This window comes from Leuresthes tenuis, unplaced genomic scaffold, assembly GCF_036924035.1.
Source record: "Leuresthes tenuis unplaced genomic scaffold, fLeuTen1.0.hap1 SCAF_15, whole genome shotgun sequence".
Classification (NCBI taxonomy): domain Eukaryota; kingdom Metazoa; phylum Chordata; class Actinopteri; order Atheriniformes; family Atherinopsidae; genus Leuresthes; species Leuresthes tenuis.
In genome coordinates, this window is record NW_027325369.1 from 27,937,196 (window position 1) to 27,961,108 (window position 23,913).

At 39.0% G+C, this 23,913-nt stretch overlaps 1 protein-coding gene across 1 annotated transcript in view; it reads right to left on the bottom strand.

The window, feature by feature from the left end:
* Positions 1–1,794: 1,794 nt before the first annotated feature.
* kif6 (kinesin family member 6) overlaps positions 1,795–23,913 on the bottom strand; it is a 62,483-nt gene continuing 40,364 nt past the window's right edge. The window contains exons 15-24 of the mRNA XM_072364814.1: positions 17,610–17,712; positions 15,798–15,853; positions 9,705–9,755; positions 8,926–9,013; positions 8,657–8,792; positions 7,734–7,822; positions 4,688–4,777; positions 4,494–4,592; positions 2,920–3,042; positions 1,795–1,816 (exon numbers count right to left, since the gene is read on the bottom strand). Coding sequence (XP_072220915.1) covers positions 1,795–1,816; positions 2,920–3,042; positions 4,494–4,592; positions 4,688–4,777; positions 7,734–7,822; positions 8,657–8,792; positions 8,926–9,013; positions 9,705–9,755; positions 15,798–15,853; positions 17,610–17,712 — 857 coding nt within the window. The remainder of the gene's footprint in view (positions 1,817–2,919; positions 3,043–4,493; positions 4,593–4,687; positions 4,778–7,733; positions 7,823–8,656; positions 8,793–8,925; positions 9,014–9,704; positions 9,756–15,797; positions 15,854–17,609; positions 17,713–23,913) is intronic.

Genomic DNA, 23,913 nt, shown 5'->3' on the forward strand with positions numbered 1-23,913 from the left:
AAGTACTTGCAAAGACGTGAGAGACACAGCCAACTCCTCGTGATAATGTTTAGAATGTATGTGAGGGTGCATTTCCATTAAAATTGAATAAATTTGACTAACTATGGATTGCATATACACATATTTTTTTTCACTACTGATACAACCAGTACTGGCAGTTGTCCTCACACAGTTTGCGACTGACGTTTTGTATGAATCCCATAAGGGAGGCAAATTTCCTGTGAAATTTTTCAGGTGAGTTCAACAGTAAAATAAGCAGCAGTAAATCCACATCTCATGCACCATTTGCAGGAGTTTAACTGTGAAGAATGAGGTATATGGTCAGATCACAATGACAGATATTTGGTTGCACTCCTCAGTTCTGAATAGCCAAGCTCCCTCTAAGGTCTATGATCACACTGGCGTGATCAGATAGCATGACGTCATTACGGCTCAGACCCCAATAAGTATTGGTCATCGAGCCATCCGAAGGGCCCCAAAGCTTCGGTTGAAGCAATTGTCACAAATGCTTGATCCTTCATAGTAGAGTGGCACCTTACCTAGGCAAAACATAAAGGTAGGGCCAAGGGGGAGGGAATTAGATTAAATAACCACTCGTTCCAACCAAGGAATGCAGAATACCATCTCTGAACGCACAACATGTCGAACATTGAAGAAGACGGGTGGCTATGGCAGCAGAAGACCACACTGGGTGCCACTCCTGTCAGATAACAACAGGAAACTGAGACTACAATTTGCACAGGCTCACCAAAATTGGACAATAGAAAATGGAAAAACATTGCCTGGTCTGACAAGTCTTGATTTCAGCTGCGACATCTAGTTGCAGTCGAATTAGTGGCGTAACAGAATGGAAATTAAATTTTGAGTTCTCAAAATTTACGCAAGTTAACTGAAATTTAACCTTTTAACGCAAAATTGGCTTTTTAGGCAAGATTAACATGCGCACGTTCTATAAATATATCAAATTTAACACGTTAATGGATACAGATATAGATCTATATTATTCCATGTATATTATATTCCATATATATCTATATCCATTAACATTCCATGTATAATTTTGACAGCCCTTGTACATACATACCTATATATATATATATATATATATATATATATATATAAAAACATCCCTTTATGACCACAGCGTACCATCTTCTGATGGCTACTTCCAGCAGGATAATGCACCATGTCATAAAGCTCCTATCTTCTCAAACTGGTTTCTTGAATATGACAGTGAGTTCACTGCACTCCAATGGCCTCCAGTCACCAGATCTCAGTCCAATAGAGCAACTTTGGGATGTGGTGGAATCACATCATAGATGTGCAGGTGAGAAATCTGCAACAACTGCATGATGCCATCATGTCAATATGGACCAAAATCTCTGAGGAATGTTTCCAACTCCTTGTTGAAAGTATGCCACGAAGAATTAAAGCAGTTCTGAAGGCCAAAGGGGGTCCAACCTTTTACTAGCAAGGTGTACCTATCAAAGTGGCCAGTCAGTGTATATTACATAGTTTTACAGTATTTTAGACAAACACATATAAATCCTTTAACCAAAACCAGATAAAAACCTCAATTTTGTGTCTATATGTGGAACCTTCCTGTCACTAATCAAGTTATTATTTTCTAACCCTTAAATACATCCAGGAGTCAACTTGTTCAGGCTCTGGTTTACACTGGTACCCAGGAAAAGATATAGTCTGTGGCATGAGTTTAAGTACACATTTTCTGGATCTCTCTTTCATCTGGCAGACATGGTTGTTGAGGTGACAACATGAGCCATCCTTAGAATTTCATTTCACTGCTGAGGGTGGCCTGAAATACATGAAACACAAAGATTATCAGTCATCCAGAATTATTGATGGAAAAAATGAAGTACTCAAAAAATAAAGTAAAATTAAAGAAGTTCATTTTCAGAAACAAGCCTTGATTGAAACTCTAACCTCAGTAACAAGACATAAAGAGAAAGGATCTGCTCTTCAGCCTGAATATTTGTTTTTCTGGTGTTTTTTTAGCGATCACTCTGTTTCTTCACATGACTTCAGGTGCTCTGAATATCCGGTGGCAAACCACAAGTCAGCTAAGTCCACTGTACCATCTGCCGAAGCAGGTGGCTACACAAAGGTCAAAGAGGGGGGACAGACACAACGACCGTGTCACAGAACCTGCTAAAACAGCAGTTTGCTGTCATGTGAGCCATATTGTGAATTTCATATCTGACCTCTTGGTCTTAATTTGGTTCTGTAAAATTACTTATGATGAATCTAAACTATGAAAAGCTAAACAAAAATTTAAAAAGGGGGAAAAAAAGCTGTAGTGGAACAAATCTCACCACAAGAGGGCAGTGTTGACAGCACATTCCCATTATTTTGTATTTAAGTGTGTGCGTGTGAGTGTGTGTTCAGTTGTTTTTTTTATATTCCTAAGGCTTGAAAACAAGGAGCCCAGTACACTTCTGGAGTCCAATGCTTTATGTGGGGACCAAATATTTTCATAATAATCTCCCCCTGCCACTCGATGGCTGCCCCAGGGTTTGGTGTGGAGATTAAAGGTCTCTCACTCAAGATCAGGTCGAAATGCTGGATATATGGTACCTATTATATAAAATGTATGGTGACAGGGAGACTCAGGGGGCTGTGGGTACACTCCAAGTGAAGCGAAATGTGCTGTGTAAGGTGCTTGATCAGTCTGGCCTTAAACCAGTAGTGACTGTGCATGCATAGACATATTGGTCCTTTGTTCATGTGTATTACGTGGTGCACTTAGTAAGAAGAGGAGATAAGAAGAAAAGGTAAGTAGGTGTGGTTGTGTAAGGTGTAGTTTGCTTTGTTGGTGTCAGGTTAGGGTAAGAGGTGAGGCAATGCATTATGCCAATATCGAATCACCATAAAGATAGAAAAACAAGCTTGTGTGTGTGCCTGTTACCTGTCCTGCTAACGAGGTTTTGCCGTGCCTTGGCAAATGCCAGGATGTCAGCATCAACTTGCTGGTCTCCAGTCAGTGTAATAAAGGAAGATGGGATTGTGGAGGTGGGAAGTGTCCTGAAAGATACTTATGGTTACTTTGATGTGTCAAGACAAGAGATTTTTGATTCACATAGGACTTTGTATTGATCTGACTCACAGCAGAGTGTGCCTGTACTGCGAGAGGCTTTTTAAGAGGAACAAAAGCTTATACATAACACACTGAGTGTTTTACTGCAGCTGGTGAAATGGTCGTCTCAGTTAAAGGGAGACTTTTCAGACATGACATCACAAAGACATAAACATTTATAGTAACATTCATACTGCAAAGGTATAAAATCTGCAGGTCCAGGTTGTATGTTTAGATTGAAGTGCTCTTAAAAAGTGCTATAGGTTTTTAAAAAATGGGTAAATACACACAGATCTTTTGTTCTTTTTTTAAGTTGCTGGTCATTTCCTCAGGTAATAAAAAAAAACAGATGTCACAAACTACAAACCAGGAATAAAAGCTTAGCAAGCTATGTTGAGCTGGCACGCCAAAGCCAGATATTTCAGTGCCATGAAGGTCCCTCCATTTTAACCTGCTGGGTTACCATGGTTACTTCGGCTGAACATTTAACCCGCTTTGAAGCAGCATATAGTTTCAGATGAATTCATCCTTAAAAAGTGCCATTCTCTTACTGATTCTTTTCCTGATGATATCTCAGGAAGCAAAATCAGTCTGAAACAACATCTAAATGTCCTCATGCACAATCCTTGCTGATGTCTGACATTAGAACCCCATTGAGAGCAGTTGATTAAAATAAGTCAGAAAGTCAAATAACTGACAGAAAATCAGTGATTCAACCTTTATCGTAAAAAAGCCAGTCATGGAAATTACTTATTGATCAAGTGTTGGCATTTTTCTTCTTAAACTGAATCATAACACAACATAAGATATGTTTCTATCATTTAATCCATCATATGTGGTGACCTGAACTAAAAATAAACCACTTTAACCCAAACTAAGTGTTCAATCAAAACCTGAGGGACGGTGTTTTATATGAAATCTGTTGAGCTTTGTGTTAAGACAACAAATAGGTTTTGCAGTTACTGTATTTTGCACATCTTACTGAATATTAGATTGCAGTTTTTTGTTGTCTTAATTGTTCCAATTTACTATAATGCTCACATATTTTCTTCACATCTCTCCATTTCAACAATCTGCTTTTCTAATGGATTAAATGTTAGATGGTCTGTGTATTTTAAAATGTGAAGTGATGCATAAATTGCTGCTTTTTATGTCAGTGTCCACAGAGCCTGAGGAGCAAAGCCTGCAACCACAATCAGAAGCATCTATGTAGTTCCTGGAATCTCTGAGCCTGGCTGTGTTTAACTTGTTTATTATCAAACGCTTCTGATCTCATTCCAGCAGATAATACGGACATGACCAAACAGTCTCCCTTTACATGTTGAATGCTGAATACAGAACCATTTTCAGAAAAGTAAAATGTAGTTCCCTGACAATTACCAGGTTGGTGTTCAATTACCTCAACTCAGAGGAGGAACTGAAGTCCTTCCCCTCCAGGGACTTGTTATGCCAAACCGGCATAGCTGCTATTGGAGATTCACTTTGGGGAGCAATGCTTCTGAAATTCACAGAAATGTAATTACTTTCATTATGATATGATAATGATAAGTGGTGGCATGTTTTACAGGAAACATATGAGAAAAAGTCGCCGACCTCAGATGTTGAACAGAAGAACCGAAGCAGCCTGGATGCGTGTCTCGTTCTGCTGGAGACTCTTTTACAGTGCTGCTAAGACCAGGAGCACTGCAAGAGGACAAATCCTTTTATGATGTCTGTGTCGGCATAATCCTAAAGAACTGTGCTTTTATTTGTAGGGTTGAAACAAAAAGTCAGTGTTTTTATCATGCATGCACCTGTGAATACCACAAGAGGGAGCTGCAACATAAAAATGTTCATTTCATGCACAGGGTTTCTGCAGATTTCCAGAGATCAAATTAGGACTTTTAAAGTTTCTTTTAATGTAAAACAATGAATGTAATTAATATCTACAGAATTATTTACCATCATCACATTTTTTTCTGTGCCTCCAACATATAACATCAGAACTATTATCAAGTTAAAGCACATTGATAAATGGCAGGAAATAGATGCACTTCTTATTTAAATCCTTTTTAAGTTTTCATAAAAGCAGACTTTTTTATGAGAAGGTAAACCTTAAAGGTGAACCTTAAAGTTGCTGCACCAAACAGCAGTGACAGTGGAAGCTTTATCATTTTGCTCATTCGTTCATCTTATCTCCTTCAACTGAGGAGGATCCGAGAAGATAGAAGAGCTGAATTGGATAAATGTAGATTCTTGGTTTTTCATTCTAAACCCACATCAAAAAGTGTGTTATACAAGGAGATGCAGTATGTGTACAGAACATCCAGCACTTCTGCCCAGGATACACGTGTTTCTTCTCTCCTTAGTCCTCAATGGACATTTCAGGGGAACAATGTCCATGTTGAAGGAGGAAAGAGGATGTAAGGACTCATATGTTAGCATATAATGACTATTAAATGCAGATGACAGCAACTCTAAAGTATGGATAAGATCAGGCATCTCTTCATCGCTGACATTTTGATCAGAATGCTGCTACTCGCATGTTGACTGGGAGGAGACAATTTGATCACATCACCTCTGTGCTTACTTCCCTTCCCTGGCCATTTCTGTCCATTTTGGGATCCGGTTTAAGAGCTTTAAAATAGTTTTTTTAAAAGCTCTAAGTGGAATGGCTGTGTTGTACCAGTCTGAGCTGCAACAACCCACTGGTCACCACCCCAGCTACTCCTCGGTGTTGCATATTCCAGGTGCAAAACAGGGGTTGACAAAGCCTTTTCAAAGGCTGAACATGAATAATAGAGCAGAAACTAAAACTAATTTATCTGCATTGGCTTTTAAACATAGTTGAGGTTCCTCTTTTTATTCAGTTTTATTGCATTGTTATTAGATGCAATTTATTTTCAGTTAGTTGTGTTTAAACTTGACCTGATTGAAACACAAGCGTGATGATGCTGAATACAATTTCACAGAACAGACTAAACAGCCTCCTGTGGGCACAATCAACTGTCATATCAATATCACTCTTAGTTTACCATATCAGCTAACAAAGGCATTTTCACAACTATCCCACACGACTGTTAACATCAGTCAATATTACAGCAGGGAAGAGAAAATATGGTACTTAGTTAACTGGATGTAAGACTTGTGTTTCCTGCAGTGTGACCAGTATCTAAACACAATGTTGACAAATCCTGAAGCCAGTCCAATATCTATCATAAAAAGCTTTGTCAAGGTAGAGTTGTGACAGATATGAGTTATCAAATACCACCTGTGTCATCACTTTATGGTAGATTGTGCTGTGGACATGTTCTCAGTAATAGCACCACAAATGGAGAAGCAAACAACCACAATGGCTAAATGCTAACATCTATTTGATATATGTTCCATGGAAACAAGAACTGCAGAGCTGCAGGTTGTTGGCCAATCACCAAGCACTGTCTGAGCACAGATGGTGAGAGGGCAAAAATAACATTAATGTATTGAGCAAAAATGACTCAGTGAGAGGATGTGCGTCTCCTTACAGCTTGACTGCAATGTAAGTTTTATAGCATGACCACCGCACATCAGTGCAGTCGTTCACACCTTTCAAAGAGACATATCATGCACCGTTTGTTTTCCGGTCTTAATCGAACGTTTTTAACTGCTTTGGTTGAAATACAACACAGCTGAAGTTTTAAAAACTTTACACATCTCTAGACAGCGACTGGTTTTAGGGGGTATAGTCAGCCACTTCAACCCTCTCTTCTGTAGGATGTGCCTCTTTTGAGATCAGTCGTACAGCGTTGCAACCATGCAAATGTAAAGTTGGACAGAAATTAAACTCAACAATCCTTGCAGTACTATGTGACAGAGCACAAAGTAAATAGCCTTGGAGCGCACACTACCACATGCCAAACTGATTTCCCTCATCTGCAGTTTGGACACAGACAGTTGGCATTGATTTTCCTTTTAGGAAAAAGCTCATTGCGAGGTATGCATTGAACTGGCCCAGGTTAGAAAAACACAGCACCCCAGACAGGAACGCTGAATTAATGCAACGGCCAGCCGGCAGGTACCAGACAAGTGAAAATCATGCCCCCGTTCCTCCATAAACTCTGGGCCTCACTGTAACTCCATTCCTCTGTGTTTCACTAAAATTTTTAGAGGCTTAACTTTTTGAACTGTTGCTTATATGGGAGACATTTTGTAAATGTTTGTTTTCTTTTTGAGTTTGCACATGCCCATTGACTGCATAAAAGTAATGGAAACGCCCAGCCAGCAAAAATGAAAAGAAAACAGAAAGAGGAGGTCAGATTTCCTTTTTGGGAACAATAGATAAAGCACTGATAAAGCTTTATTAGCTCATTTCTTTCTTAAGTTAAGTGAACTATATAGCTGCTAATCAAAGTCTGTTCTTCAAAGCAAAAAGGAAATGTATGGATAAGTATACTCTGAGTTGCTACTATGATGTAGCAGTAACTGCAAATCTGAATGGCTCACAGAGTTCCACATGTTCAGACCTAGGTGGCTCCAGACAAAGTGACAGGTTTGATTTTTTTTTTGTGAGTGTGTGTTGTTCAAAATATGTCCCCTTTAATCTACTACAGGGTTGAACGGATGGAAGGACAGTCAAAGAGCAGCGAGGCAGCTTTTCTATCATACACAGGAAATGTCTCACCCAAATCCCTGGTGTGGAGTGCCTGGTGTGGATGGTTGAAAGGTTCCGTTTGGTGATGCTGTGTGGCATCTGGCTCCTGATATAGATTCCTAATCACGAGTTTGGTGAAATTGTAGAAACATTTCTGAAACAACTCTCAATACAAACATCATAACAGTTAAACACAATGTGGCCATATGTGTCAGACAGAGACAGAGGACCTTGGTTATTTTGGGTATACTAGCTCCATCAGACATCTTTTGCAAAGTTTAAGCGATGACATGTGTGAAATAAATAGTTGAACAAAGCTGTTGGACATAAACTGGCAAAGCATATGATCTGCTTCCTGCACATGTCTGTCAGACTTCCTTTTCTTCCCATTTGTCATTCTGTGATATATTTCCAAACTATGCTCATATGTGAGTGAGATGTTCTTCTCCATTCATTAGAACAAAACCAAAGAGCAGAGGGCAGCAGGGGCTGCTCATCAGATGTTGCTGCTTAATGTCCTCATTGTGGTTGTGCATAACAGCCATTGAGGCAAAAAATGTGAGCTGAGAGGCTTCTCTGTGAGTCAGTGCAACTTGTGAATTTAGAACCAATCTTTCTCTCCTCCAAGCTTTTGCAAACATTATCATTGACCCTGATGGAAAGTGGTATTTAAGCACAAACATTAAACTATAAAATTAGTCTTAAATAGACACTGAGTAATTTCTTATTCCTTCTGTGCTACTGTTAGTATCTTGACTTGTTTCAATCATATGGAAGTAAGAGAAAACATAGATTTCAGTGTATTTGCCTCCTTCACATCCTCCCAAGGATTTAGCAGATGCTCATACAGAGAAGCATACTTTGACACTCTTACACTGCCATTACATCATCCTCATAGGAGATTTATGCTGTGTTTTTAACACAGATAGGTAAAGAGAGTTGAGGTCAGTCACCTGCAGATTTGAGGCTTCCTGGCTCCACCACTTCTGGAAATCACTCTGGATCTTGACCTTCACCCTTTCCAATAACAGCTGCAGATGCTCGATCTCTGTTCTCAACGCTTTCAGGCGGCCAATGGTGCTCTTGTAACTGACAGGAGATATCAGTAGCACGAAATACATCTTTTGTCTACGACACACAGCACCTGTTGAGTTCAATCAATCCAAGCAGCGTCTTGGGAGAACCTAGGAAAATATTTGGTATGATAATTCAGACAACTCACGCCATTTTTTCTTGCTTAATTTGTTTGCACAGGTTTTCTTCCAAAGGGTCGAACTCCTGTTCAACCTGAGCTTGATTCCCCACGACTCCTATTGGCAGAGGGGATGACAAAAGATTTACAGACAGACAGATATTTGGACTCATTATATGTAACACTACCAATAAAGTCAAGATTTTTGTTTTAGTTCAGAAGCTAGTAAGGGTATGCACATATGAGTGCATTTATTTAAAGACATCATTCAAACTTTATGCCCTGGATAACAAAAGCCAGGCTGCTGTGAAGTGTTGTCTGATGCAAGGCTCAAAATAACAAGAAAAGTCTCTGGCGCCTGAATTGGAGGGAGATGTTTGTGTTTTATAACCTCATCAAAGCATTTGTGTCACTGATCAGAACAGTCAGAACAGAGTAAATGAAGGAGTCTCTGTGTTGTGCTGCCCAGTCTTTGGTCTTTAAGCTTGTAGACAGCGAGGACTCCTGTGAAAGCTTTGAAGTGGCCACTGAATCACACACAGTACCAGATCATCTACAATATTCAGTTTTTAAAACCCAGAATTTTAAAAACCAGTTCAGGATCAAAAAGCTCTTAAAACATGTGACAATTTGTTCAAAATGTCTGCAGAATTTCAAATTTGGGCACAAAACTTTTCTGTCAACAGAGCAGTCATGTGGAAATATTTATATGAGGGATTAATTTAATTTTTGTGCAAATAGCTCAGGTTTTGATGTGGATACACTGAGATGGAAATGATGCTGTTTCTACACACACGGTAAAAACTTACCATGAGCTGCCCTCTGTCTCCTCCGCATCTCTAACTGTTTCTTCAACTCAGCTGGGGGAGTGTAATATAAAAAAGATTAAAGCAATATAGATAGATAGACAGATAAGTTAAAGAACATAAATACTTCACTGGTCCTGAAGGAAATTTGTGCTACTGATATACTGATATGATCACATAAAATGTATAAATACAGTATATACTTCCCTTTAAATGGTGTTGATCTCCTGTTTCTCTTATAACATTCTAACTAGTCAGTCTGTTAATGTTTATAAATGATATACAAGGTGTGGTATAATCATTGTAGGTTATTATTAACATGTTCTCATCTGTTTCCATGCATTGAGTATATGACAAAACAGCAGAAAAAATCCAATATCTACTATTTGCTCAAATCATGATACGTACAACAGAGTGAGTCAAAACTGTGTCAAATTTTTAATTTGCTTTAAGCAAATAATCTTGATACAAATGTACATTTTTTTCCTTCAAAAGTTGTAAACGACATATATACTGACACAAAAACTAATGATGACACTTTTTCTAAATGACTTACCCCAAGTTTAGTGTTTCTGTACAGCAGACTCTTGTCAACAAAGAAAATGCTATGCATGATACACATGCAGACAGGTAAGAGCCACCACATGCTGCCAGCACATAGCCAATACACCAAGGCAGCCATAGCCTACTACGAGACTGGAACGATCCCTCACACAACTTTTCAAGGATAGCAGTGCAGAGCCCAGCAGAAAAGTGCCGATTGACAGGCTTATCTAAAACCAAACTTTGACTCTAGTACACAAGAAACACCGTGTTCAGCAACAAGAGACGCTTTAACTCATTCACACCTGATACTTAGTTTAGAAAATTATTCTAAAACATGACCAGCCTGATAAATCCTGAAGATTTTAATACTGTCCACAAAACCCTTTAAAACTTCAGCATTCATTATAGATTATTGGCATTGGCCTATTTGTCAATAGGTTGAAAAGGAAATTACTGTCCGTGTGTCATAAAACTGTCTGAGAGGGTAATGAAATCTCATGGTAATGCATCTTAATGGCATGCCTTTTTGAACACTCTTTTGCGAGTCATTTGTATACATTTCAAGCTTTTGACATATCTTTTTGTGCAGCTGAAATTATGCACCAAATGGTTAGACTAAAAGTACAGACAGAAGTGTCATCCTGTCATGGAACACAGCGCAAAATGAGCCCAAAAACCAGAAATTAGTAATTAGTTGGTGGCGTGTTGGCAAGACTATGCTATTTCATGACAATAAAGTGTAAAGAAGGTAGGTCAAAATATTTCCTTTGTTAATCTCAAGATCAAGATCTAAACACAATGGATCCTGATGCAGCACAAATGTGCTTTTGTTAAGATTCCTCGCTCTGCTAAATGCTGACTTCTTTCAAACCTCACATTTTGCCTTTGGAGCTCTTAGGTTTGCAAGCCCAGGCTGAAATAAATCTCAATGTCACAGTAACTCTTAAAAAATTTGGAAAGCTTCCTCTTGAGGGACAAAACATCTGTAGTAGTAGAGGACTATAACCTGAAATTTGTGTATTCATTAGTGCTATTGCTGTGAAGGTATTCATTGTGAAATGGTCCTCCCAACATTTTTTTGATTAGATATTATTTATGCTTCTTCCGTTGATGAACTTGTCATTGAGAAGGCTCTCTCACACCAGGAAACATCGATCAGTTACACACTTTCAGTGTCCTTAAGATGAACTCTTGTAACTCCACTGAGCCAGGAAGCAACACGAGGGAGGCGTTTGGGCCACTGCCTCTCTTGTGAATGTAATGGTGGCTTGACATATGGGTAAGTAATTTGTGTGTGTTCCACTATTTTCACTGTCTCTCTTCCCCTAATAAACGAAGTTCATTATCCTTCTGAAGACATTGAGTTTGTGCTGCAATGCTTCAATGACAAAGGCTTGTTGTAAAATAAATGGACTAAAACGTATTGTACAAGCAATTGTTAATGGCACTAGATGGTGAAGGAGCATTCAGGGATACATTTTCCACAAGATGTCAAAAGGAGATTAAAAGATAAAAGAGACATTGAATGGCAGCATCTTCTGCAGTGAGTTTCCATTACAATCCCTCAGGTCTCATATACATGTAGGCGGCGCTGTGCCTGAGCTCTGTAAGGTGATCCTATCACCGATCTAAAAGCTGAGGTTGAAGTTCCAAGAACGAGAAATCCAGATGAAGTGCTGTCTTGTAAAAAAAAGAAAGAAAAAGAGCTTTGTGGATCGACCTTTTTCTATAATACCAAACAGGGTGCCCTAAAACAGTTGGATTAGAGTTTGACGCTGGTTGTGTTTTGCATTTATTCGCCCTCTTCAACAGAAAGCTTTAAGACAGTTTGCAAAGTGCCCTTGCAATCAGCTCATCTTTCAAAACTCTTCACAAACACTTTTGTTTAAAGCAGACCACTTTTGGGGTTTCAGCAGACAGTGGAGACGTGAATGGATGAAGTGAAACATTATACGTGACACACAAAGACATATTGTGCCCATGATGAGAGTGTTTTTCCAAATGCCTGCAAAGTTAGATCCAGGGTTTGAGAACCTCTCCTAAAGCCATATGTTTGGGTAGCTGAGCATGTAAATGAACTGAGACGCCCTGTGGCTTCATATTGTGGTAAGGTAAGCAGCTTGACTCTTCTCTAACAGACATAACTCTCTAAAACATGACCTACAACTAATTGATGTAGAGTCTACTTCAAAACAACTTAAAAGAATGAAGAAATATTCAAGCCTTAATGACAGGGTGAAAAACTGCAGGGAGCACATAAAGGCATGATGAGCACAAGGAGCTGCCTGCGTGGTTTACATCAGTCATGGTATTTACTGAAGCTTTTTCCAAACACCCAAAGCCAAACTACAGAGCAGTCATTGAGGAAAATTCTTCGAATGTACTTTTGTGCTCTCGCTCATTCAAACAGAAAAGCTAAGCTGCAGTATAAGAGTGTTATGTAGTTGTGGTCACAAATCTGTTATATCTGACAAATCCTGTGTGGGTGCTTTGTGGAACAGGAAAAAGCAGTTACAGGACAGCTAGACATGGCACCACAGATTTAAGCATGAATGCAGCTGAAGTCCAAGAAATAATCATGTCCACGGCCACAGCTTTATGCAGTACAGCTTAGCATAGCAGCTGCAGCCACGGGAGAGGATTAATGAGAAATAAATGCATATTATAAAGAGTCCCACATTCTTCTCTTTCTGGGAATCCCTAAACTGGCAGTGTGTTAGAACAAGACTGTACCGACACACCACCTGTTCAATCACATCAATCTGAAAGCAACTGTGAAGGAATATCTGAATTCATTACTATTAAAGGCACAGCATCCGATCCTCTCGAAATGCCCTTTAGGTCAGATTTGTTGATGTTTTCTGCATATACCAACAGCGATCAATGAATCTGCATTTAAAAAAAGGTCAGTAAATCAATGCATTCAGGCCAAATGCAATGACTGGTCGGTGAGAACTCTGTTGGTATATTAATTGCACTTCATCTGGTTTTGGAGGAAGCTCTGCGAGGAAGAGGTGGGAGTCTTATGGCTGTGTGGTTTCTAGCTTACTTTTGCTTTGTGAATGCATCGTCCACTGCAGCGTTGATGCATACACAGTCTGAGGGTATACAGATGATGCTATCTACCTCATACAGTTCATCTTCATAATGCAACACAGACATAAGTGATATGATAGAGACAAGTCTTTATTTGGCTTCAAAGAGAAGATAATACTTAATTCTAAAGAAATTCCTTCTAAAAATTTCCTTCTAAAAAAGGATCCCAGCTGCTATTGGCTGAGATGCAGGGTACACAGAGACAGGTCGCCAGAGTATAATCAGCAGCGTTTGAGACTTTTGAGTCATGATCGATTACATATAACTTGAAGAATCTTGATAATTTCATACGTAAGCTCTAACCAACTTTTTTAAGGAATTGTGACTGCATTCGTATCTCAATACAAATTTATATGAATTCTTATTGATGACTTTTGTGGCTTTCGTGACTTTCATTTCCAGTAAATGGTGAAAAAATGTAATATTAACCACATAAGAGATTGTTAATACTAAACTCAGAGTTGTACTAAACTCTTTCTGTTTTTATTGGACAGCTGTGTTTATGACAGTGCTGCCTAAACCAATGACTTTGTATAAACCACTTTCATGTGCAGCTGATAACATTAACAGAGCAAAAAGAAAATCATAACAGCTTTGAAAAGTCTAGTTTACGGCTTCAAAAGATGTGTGATGCAGACACAACACACTCTTTGGAATATTACCAATACAAAACATTGGAATTCTAAATTCTGCTTTTATCATGACAAATATTTCACACTCATACCAGACTTTCTTTGCTACCTAAATATGCTTGGGCTAATAGGTCATACAAGTAAAGGTGAGCAGAGTGTGAAAGTGGGATACCTGAAACAGATACCAGATGCTCCACCCAAGACTAAACTGCATAAAGCCAACAGCATCTGGCAGAGTAATCAAAAGAGACTGTTTGCTTCAAGTTGTCCTGCACCCTTCATACAGTAGAGGATGTGCATCAATGGTCCCTCAGAATAAATATATATCCTTGCACTTTTGGACCTAAGGGCTCAGAACATATAGTCTTCCAGTGGGACTGGATACCAGAGCTGTGTGATGTAGCCAAGAACAATAGTGTAAACCAGGGAAATGTTTAGACACTGATGTTTCCTCGGGCTACCACCTCTCCCTTTCTCCCCGGCTACTGACCCTCATGCTGGGTACATCCATCAGAGAACGCTTTTGTCTATATTATGCTAACTGTTTCCATGTTCTGTATTCGCCATGAGACACAGGTGGTGTACAGTTTCCAAGCAGGGCCTCTAAGATGGCAGGGAAACATATTGAGCTAAATATTATGGTTCTGCTCACAAGCCAGAAGAGGCAACCACCTTCCACTAAAAACACTGTCTCTCATCCAAGAAGAATGCAGCTCCATACACCTAACAAAGTAATAATATTTGACAGCATCAAGATGTTTTGGGGGAATTTTTCCAAATTTGCATTAAATGGGGAATTTGGTCTCGAGGACTCAACCAAAGAAATGCTACAAATGTTTTTCCTCACTTTATCCACACTGTGTGGGCCACATAGTGCTGATGTGTGCAGAACATATTTCAAGAGTTAATATTCTGCGTGCTGTCATAGTTGATTTCTGTGTGACATGAACATATACAGCTGTGTCAGCAACTTGTGGATCAAAGAGGAAGAAAAAATTAAATTCCAACGGTGATAAGTGCATGCTGGCATATATGAGGCGAATGCTACCAAGCCACTGAGCGTGATCTGAGGCAGCATGATGCCAGGCTCTGGTGTACACTTATCCATTTCAATGGCATGTGATGTGAGCCGCAAACACACACAGTCTATGGAAATTCATAAATGTAGCTTGCAACAGAATATGCAAACCAGATAAAAGCCTAATAACTAATTTGAACCAAAATACTGCAATACCATTTGAACTTATTGCCACTGGTGACAAGTCTTAGTGACAGTAATGGATTATGAGACATTATTGAATTTCTTACTAGCCAATGTGAATAATCTTTAATATACTATGATATAAAAAAAGTAGTGAAGAGACTATTGGAATATCCACTGTGTGCAGAGATACACCATATATACGACCTGCAGTTGATATATGGACAAACCACAGCAGAGAAAATGTGGACATGTTTAGTGTTAATCTTAGGTCTCATTTTGGCATCGTAAGAGAGTGAGCATCCAGAAGAACTCAGGGGTGTGCTCAGAGAGTCGTCATAAAACAGCCTGTGACAACCCAGTAAAAAGTACAGGTTGGAAGACTTTCGCAGGTGGATGGAAATCAGAATGCCTTCAAGTCCTGGAAAAAGTTACGAATGTGTTGAGAGATATTCCGACACTCCAGGGACAGAGCACCCTGACAATGATCTGGTAATTAATGTTTTCTTGGTTGATTGCCACTGGGATAATAGTGAGTGAAACACAGAATTACAAATGTGCAGAGCTCCAAACTATTATGTGATCTCTAGAGGGCAACTTCCATCTGTTGAGACAACTTACTGATTCTGTTTCTGGCTTCACTCAGTTGTTCCCCAAGTTCTCGAGCCTCAGCTGATCTGTTTGAAAGAATCCAAGTGTTAACGGACCATAACAGCAAAAAAAAAAAAAGAATAAAGTACATGTTTAACAAACTGAATGTGAAAACAGTATACACCCCATTCCTATTCTATTATTTGCTGATGATTAAAAATCATCAGAGAAAGAGAAATCAATGCTTAAAGCTATTAAACAAAACACATGTCATTTACATACCAGGAGATAACAAAAAATGATATGGTCTTAAAATGATGTCAATGCAACCCATGACAGCACATGCCATACTACATAATGTCATTATTAATTCAACATAAAATAAGTTCACACCAAGAATCAACAGCTTTTAGAACCACATTTAGCAGCAATAACATAAAGTAATCATTTTCCATGTGAAGCTTTCAGTCTCTCACATCACTGTGGAGGAATTTTGGCCCAGTATTCTTCACAGCATTTACAGCATCTGTTCATGCACAGCTCTCTTAAGGTCCCACCACAGCATTTCAGTCAGGTTGTTGTCTGGACTTTTACTGGACCATTGCAACTTCTTGATTATTTTCTTCCTCAGACATTCTGTTGTAGATTTGCCGCTGTGTTTGGGATCATTGTCCTGTTGATGACCCAGTTTCAGCTTTAGCTGTCAGACAGATGGCCTCACATCCAGAGGAGTTCATGGTGGACTGAATGACTGCAAGGTGTCCAGGTCCTGTGGCTGCAGAACAAGCCCAGATCATCAGCCCTCCACCACCGTGCTTGACAGTTGGTATGAGGTGTTTGTGCTGATATGCTGTGTTTGGTTTCCTCCAAACGTGCTGCTGTGCCTTATGACCAAACATCTCCACTTTGGTCTGGTCTGTCCATGTCATGATCCTTGTTGTTTTTGTGTTTTTCTGGATTTGTTTTGTATCTTGGTTTCCTAGTTTCCTAGTCTATTTATTTTCCTATGAGTTTTCATTGTCATTTCCCCCATCTCCCATGTTAAGTCTCCTCTGGTGTCTCATATCACTAATAATTCTCTCCACAGCATTTAGTCTCCTGTTGTCCTCTCAGCATTGTCAGATCCTCGCCGTCACCCCTGTAGTCTAATCCTTAGTTAGTTCTCGAGTTTTTCATGTTTCCAGGTTTCCTCCCGAGTTTTGTAGAGTTTAGTTTTTTTTGCCTAGTTCAGTTTCTAGTTTTTTCCATCTTTGCTGTGATTTTGATTTCTTGCAAAAAACCCTTTAAGTTATTCCTGGCTCCTGTCCGTGTCTGTGTCTGGGTCCTGCTCCCTCGCCTCCATCGAAACCATGACAGTCCAAAGGACATTGTTCCAGAAGTCTTGTGGTTTGTTCAGATGCAGCTTTGCAAACCTAAACTGTGCTGTCATGTTCTTTTTAGAGAGAAGAGGCTTTTTCCTGAGACCCTTCCAAACAAGCCATACTTGTTCAGTCTTTTTCTAATTGTACTGTTGTGAACTTTAAAATTTAACATGTTAACTGAGGCCTGTAGAGTCTGAGATGTAGCTCTTTGGTTTTTTGCAGTTTCTCTGAGCATTGTACGGTCTCACCTTGGAGTGAACTTGCTGTGGCATGCTGGGAAGATTGGCAACTGTTTTACTGTATTGTATTTTGTAAGGCCCTTAAAATTCTTTATTATGTCCTTATACGTAAAAGCTTGGAATAGACAGAAGGTGTACATTCATTTATCATCAGGAAAAAAAACAAAAATAAAATGACCACATTTGTGTAACACGTGGAGAATTTATCAAAGATGCAACAGAATGTTCCCATGCTCACTAACCGCTCTTTGAGAATTTTCTTGTTGTCTTCAATGGTTTGATGCTCCTCATGATCTCTTATGAAGGTCTCGAAGGCTTCCTGTTTTCCCATCGACAGTTGTGGACCTGAGAGAATACAAATCTGCACTGAGACAAGTAGGTTTTTGGATTCTAAAAGTCAGAAGCTTCCGATTTCATGTTCCCTTCATACGTAGTGTGGAATTATTTTGAATTAATATTTTCTCTGGTTAAAGACACTCACCTGAGAACATGTGACAGTGGAGTGGTAGAAAGTACATAGTAATCTAATCTATTAAAAAGCCTTTGTTTGAAAAAAATGACCCTCCTTAAAATGATCATGTTTGTCATACCACTGAAAAAAAAATCTACTAACTATGGGAAATTGTGCCCTGAGTTGTTCATGTTCTCACATCCTCAACTCAATCTGGCAGCCAGATGTGAGTCTATAGCCCTGACCTCCCACCCATTACTAGGCATAAACCAGACGAACTATTAACCTGCTGTTCAATGATTGAAAAGAACATAAACACAAACATAAACAGCAATTCTGCACATGTCAGCATCACATAGCGGATGCCCCCCTGCTTAGCCTTGGCAGCTTGGGAAAGTACAGAATTTTGAACCCAACATCCCTCTGGCTGTTGATAATTCTTGTTTGCTTGTAATATTACTTAATGAGCATTTTTATTAAAGCTCCATACATCTGTTTCAGATACTGTATTTTCACCACAGAACAACATAGCGTGGTACGATCAGCTGGTGCCGTCTCATTTTATGTACTAAAAGAACATGCTTTTAATTCTAAAGTTTGAACAAGATAAGTACAAGAGTGCAAACAGGGTTTTCACAAAACTGCATCACTGTGTTGAAGTATCCAATCTTACACAACAAAACAGCAGAATTTTGCAAGATTATCTTTAGATTTTCTTGGGAAATTCAAAACTTCACAACAGTTCCAATAAATTCCAACCATGTTAAGGTGAACAGTATGGATTAATTTTAGATTAATTGCTGGACAGTAAGGAATTTTGTTTCTTCATCTTTGGAAAGTCCTGACTAAAACCAGCAGACATACTGTATGTTGCAAGAGCCAATCTCAACAAGTCCATGTGTTGGTTTCTTAAGGGAACCATTTGATTTGTGTAAAAAGCAACATTCCAAGAATATTTTATAGTGCTATGACATCATGTTATGTTGTACTAACATGACTTGAGGGGTAATGGAATCTTATGGACCTGAGGTCAACTTTTCTAATTTTTCTTTTCTGTGTTTCAAGCGTTGACAAACCACAGACGCTTTATAGAAGGAATGTGTGGCAGCGATCGTTGCTTTTCAACAAATTGACAAATTTAAATACCAAGAAAGTGAAGTACAGTTGTAACTGTTAGATCAATTTCAACAACGTTAGAAGTTTTGCATTTTATGTTCCTACTTCAGGCCCCTGCAGGGACAGTAGTATCTGACTTACTGAGGTGTCACTCTTTTACTGATGTGTAAAGCCTGCTAAAGTCATCAGTCTCTCAGCAAGCTGGATTTACATTAAGACATAACTATCCCTGTAAGTCTGAAGTCTCCTTTCAGCCCTGCCATGCTTAATACAAGTCATCAAAAAGCCTGAATTACAACAGGAACACCTTGTTCGTCCATTAGTACTATAAAAACAACATTAAGAAGCACATTTAAAAGACAAAAAAATAGTACATAAAACTTGAGAAACTGAGATTCAGAGCACACCTTTTTGCAATTTTCACTACACACTGCAGAAATACAGCTCTATAAAGAAATAAAAATATTGTAATTAGTACAGACTGCTTCTGCAGAAACAGCGGTAAAACACCCTCTAACATCCATGAGCCGCGCACAGATGTACGTATTGTGGAAGAGTGGAGTCAATTAAATCAGCTCAAACGGTTTCCATGGAAAGTCCATCATTATATCTACCGTTAATCTTTTTAAGACAGACATGAGCTTAAATGTAATCAAATAGTCTGTCGGCTAGAGTATCAGAATCCTCCGATTAAACATACATAAAGAATCAGTGACCCGTTGAGCAGGAAAAAAGAGTAAATGCAATGCATTAGTTTTGATTGTTTTGAAGACAAAATTAGATCAATCTAATGTGTGTATGGTTTGGTTATGAGGATTAAAGGTACTTCAGCTATAATAAGATACTTTTACACTATAGAATAAAAACTATAAATTGAGTACTCCTCTGGTTTTTCAGCACATGCTATGTATGTTGCATAAATAAAAAGTTCAAAAATATGCAACAAGACAGTGTTCACCATTGCTTTAACATTTTTAAAAGACAAATCTATATTTTTGCACATTTCTTAAAAAATTGCTGCATCGGTTCCCATTTTCCTGGCAACATACATACAGACATAAGGGGCTGCTCAAGAATCCTTTACAGTGCTGTCTGTACACACGATTTTACAGAGCGAATCACATCTGATATAGCAGAGTGGAAAATAGGGTGAGAAGGAAACAGTCAGTCTTATGTATTAATATGTCCAGTAAATTTGTAATGCAGGGGTTGTATACGTCCATTTATGGCTAAAGATGGGAGTAGAAATCTGGGCACTGCATACAATATTATAGTTTTGGGGATTCATGGAAGAGATTGAGCACACATTGCTTTATAATCCTTGAAAAATGACTGCATGTGCAGATTTCTGCCTTTCTTTTCTGTATACGCAGGTTTAGTTGTGGATCTGGACTGAGTTTTATGTATCTGGGCCATGCTGTGCTCCAGGATTCCCCATACTGAAATTCTGAAGAATAAGAAGTGTCTTCTCTGTTGCCTCTGGAACTGCTCAAAGCGCTCTTAAGAATTTTGCTTCCCAGGGTGCAGAGTCTCTCTGGACAACCTCAAGTTTCCCCTGCCGGTTAAGAGATGATAGAGCTGAAAGTGTGTTCTGTTCAGAGTGTTTGTTGCAAGCAAAACAGAAAAAAACAGAAAATGTACAAAAACTGTGAGAAAACTGGAGCAACATTCCAGAGTGGACACATAACTGTTAGCGAGGGACTGCAGGACCTGGAAACTCTGAGGGGGGGTGGCAACTTTTCCACAATAGAATGGACAACACCAATTTTCTTGGAAAGATTTCCTAATTTAGTCATTGTAAAGTCCGACTTAAAAGTGATCTCATCTCTTAACACCATCTCAGCTCACGACTCCAAAGAAATGCTGAAATCAGCCTTACATTTTTCTGTACAGCATGACCTGGCAACCAGTCGTAATTACTTTGTTACTGTCTAATTTGGGAACCTTTCTATTGCAACACTTCTGCCTTTACAAAGTGCCCAATTGCAGTCAATTTATGGTAACTACAATCCTCCAGTGTCTGCTGTTAATGTGCTTCAGATGGTAAAAGACAGATAAACATTTAAAATGACTGTGATGAATCAGAGCATTCTTGATTGAGTCATTTGCTTTGTGGGTCAGTGAGCCAACAGTGCCTAACAGTCGCAAACCAACGAGCTTTCCAAGACTTGAGTGAGAGAGACGGATTTAGAGAAAGATTCATCATTGCATCAAGGTGAGACAAACCTGAAGTCAAATGTCAGGTTAGGAAATGTAAACTGATACCATTCCCGACGCTAGCAATGCCCTTCGCGCTGATCCCAACTTTCAATGCAGAAAAGGAACGATTTTATTTTAAAATCTTTTCTTTTCTAGAACAATGTGATTCCTGAATCCTACTTCTTTTGGAAGCAACTTCATATCGTGACATTATTGAATAGAGCTACATTTCCGGCCTCTTTCTATATTAATGGGTCAATTCTATCACTGGTAAATGTGAAAATAACACCAGAATGAAGGAGTTAATTGATACACCATTTTCACTGAACCATTCTCAAAATTCCCAGATTCCTCTGATTCCAAAATTCCTCTGATTTGGACCTGTTACAATAAGCTACAATGATAATTCTTCATCATAAATTCATACACAGTGCACCACAGTGACAGTGGAAGAAACTATTCTTTGGAGTGTACATTTTGTACAGTTTGTACATCTGTCCGTGGACCTTGAGATGCCTCTACAGCTCGATTATAGTCCAAGACTGCCTAACTGAATTCACAGGTGATATTTAAGAAAGCACACAGATACCTATATAAAACATCTGGAAATGTCTTGAATAACAGAGTTGTGCTCGGAGAGTGAAAATCATGTCATGATGTTGAGAAAATTGTCTGTTCACCCGTGAGACAGGATTGTGTCCAGACACAAATAAGAATATTTTTCCACTGTTTAAAGTGCCCGAAAGCCCCCATCTTTCTAGAAAGGACGGCGTTTGGAGTCAACATCAGACTTTCAAGATCTGACAGGTGACCAACAGGCCAATGGTCACTACAAATGAGAAAGAAAATACTTTTTAAGAAAGACATCTATCATTAACTTTAACAACCTTAATAACACCATCTCCACAGTCATGCTGATAGCAACACAGGGGCTGGGAGATCGGGCAGGATAGAGGGAAAGATTAATGCAGAACAACACACACCAACCCGAAGTGAAAACCATTTCCAAATTTCTCAGAATCTCAGACTCAGACTAAGGTTTACATTGTAACAAGACAATTAACAGAAGTGTAAAGAAAACACAGGAATGACCTTGGGAAAACCAAGAGAAAGCTCCAGCTAGTATCTAGAACTGAACCCAGACAATAATCTCTGGAGCGACTGTGCACCAACCCTTTACATCCAACATGACCGAGTATGAATGCTTCTGCCAACTCATCAATAGATGTACAATAATGAATGCTGAGAGAAAATGAAGCTGAGAGCATGACAACTCATCATGTGTGGGATATTTTCCCCAACAATAGTTTATTATTTTATTCATTATTTGATTGACACTCATTAAAGAGGAAACAGCAATAGAAATGCCAGTGCAAGGCTGTTATGTTGAAGTTTTGACATGAAGAAATGAAATTACCACAAACAGAGAGAGCACAATGACTTGCGTTGTGAGTCCAACAGAAATTACCTTTAACCTGTTGTTTGATGATGAAAGAGCTGGATTAGCTGGAATATCATCCTGTCGTTCATGTGATTATTACTTTGACACTTTCCACCTATCTAAACACTACCCTACAGTATCAGCCTCCCCAAGCAGGACAGCGGTGGGTGCTGCAAAAAGTGCTCGTAGTCTGGAGGGGCTGACACAGCACAACAACAAGTTTGAGGTTTTTTATCCTGCCTTCAATCTCCTCAGATATCAATCTGAGGGGATCTGATGGCATCTGACTGCTTGCAAGCCCAATCCACAAAGACACCACCCTGCAACCAACAGGGTTGAAAGTATCTATTGCTAACATACTGAATTTAGATACACTTTTGGCAGCATGAGGAGGGCTTAGACAATTACATGGGTGGTAATAATATATCAGCAGTATCAAATGGTCACACATGGTAGGTGAATGGTGTGAGAAAGCATGAAAGAATGAATAGAAGAAAGCAAGCTAGCAAGAAAGAAAATCCTCCTCTGGGATAACCCAGATGATAACGTTAGCCTCATATTAGATCACATACCTTTCTTACTGACTAATGCATATGGCACATAATTTATCAGTGATTCTATAAACCACTGCTTAACAGGCATCCCTCACAGAGCTGTTTTATGTCTCTACCATAGATGAGTGATTTTCTCACTAATCCCGACTGGACAGAGTTCAAATCTGTGTTTGTTTTTTTAATAGGCACTGCTTTCAGAGACCCTGTTTTGCAGACTTTATTGGTGTACTGGGCACCATTACACAAAAATGTCAAAGCGGATGAGGGAGCTGCGGTTAAGACAGACAGGAGGACAGTTTGATGAATTTCTGGCTCACATCTCTGTACCCGATGGCAATGACCAAGCTTGTTAAAGGACTCAGGTTTATCATCACACTTGAGACTTCGCTTATCCAAAGTTAAACAGAAAAAGCCAAATAAATGCTTCCGCTGGCTTGGAGCGTAGATGCTTGACTGATCTGACTGTCAGCAACCTCAGCATTACTGCTACATTTCAACCAAATGCATGCCTAAAAAAGGGGTACTGACAACCAAAGAATAGCTGCCTTCTGAAGTCTGCAACTGAACACTGCTATTTTGGGTCATCATGAGCTTCAGAGGTTTAGATAATAATCTACATTGCCATGCCAAAACTGCAGAGAGATTATCTGATCAACTGCACCTGATGATCCTAAAATCAAGACAAGCATGTAAGACAGACCAGGATGTTACTTAATTAGATCATATTTATATACAGTGTATGCTATTGTATTGGAATCTATGACAGTAAATAAATGAGGTATTAA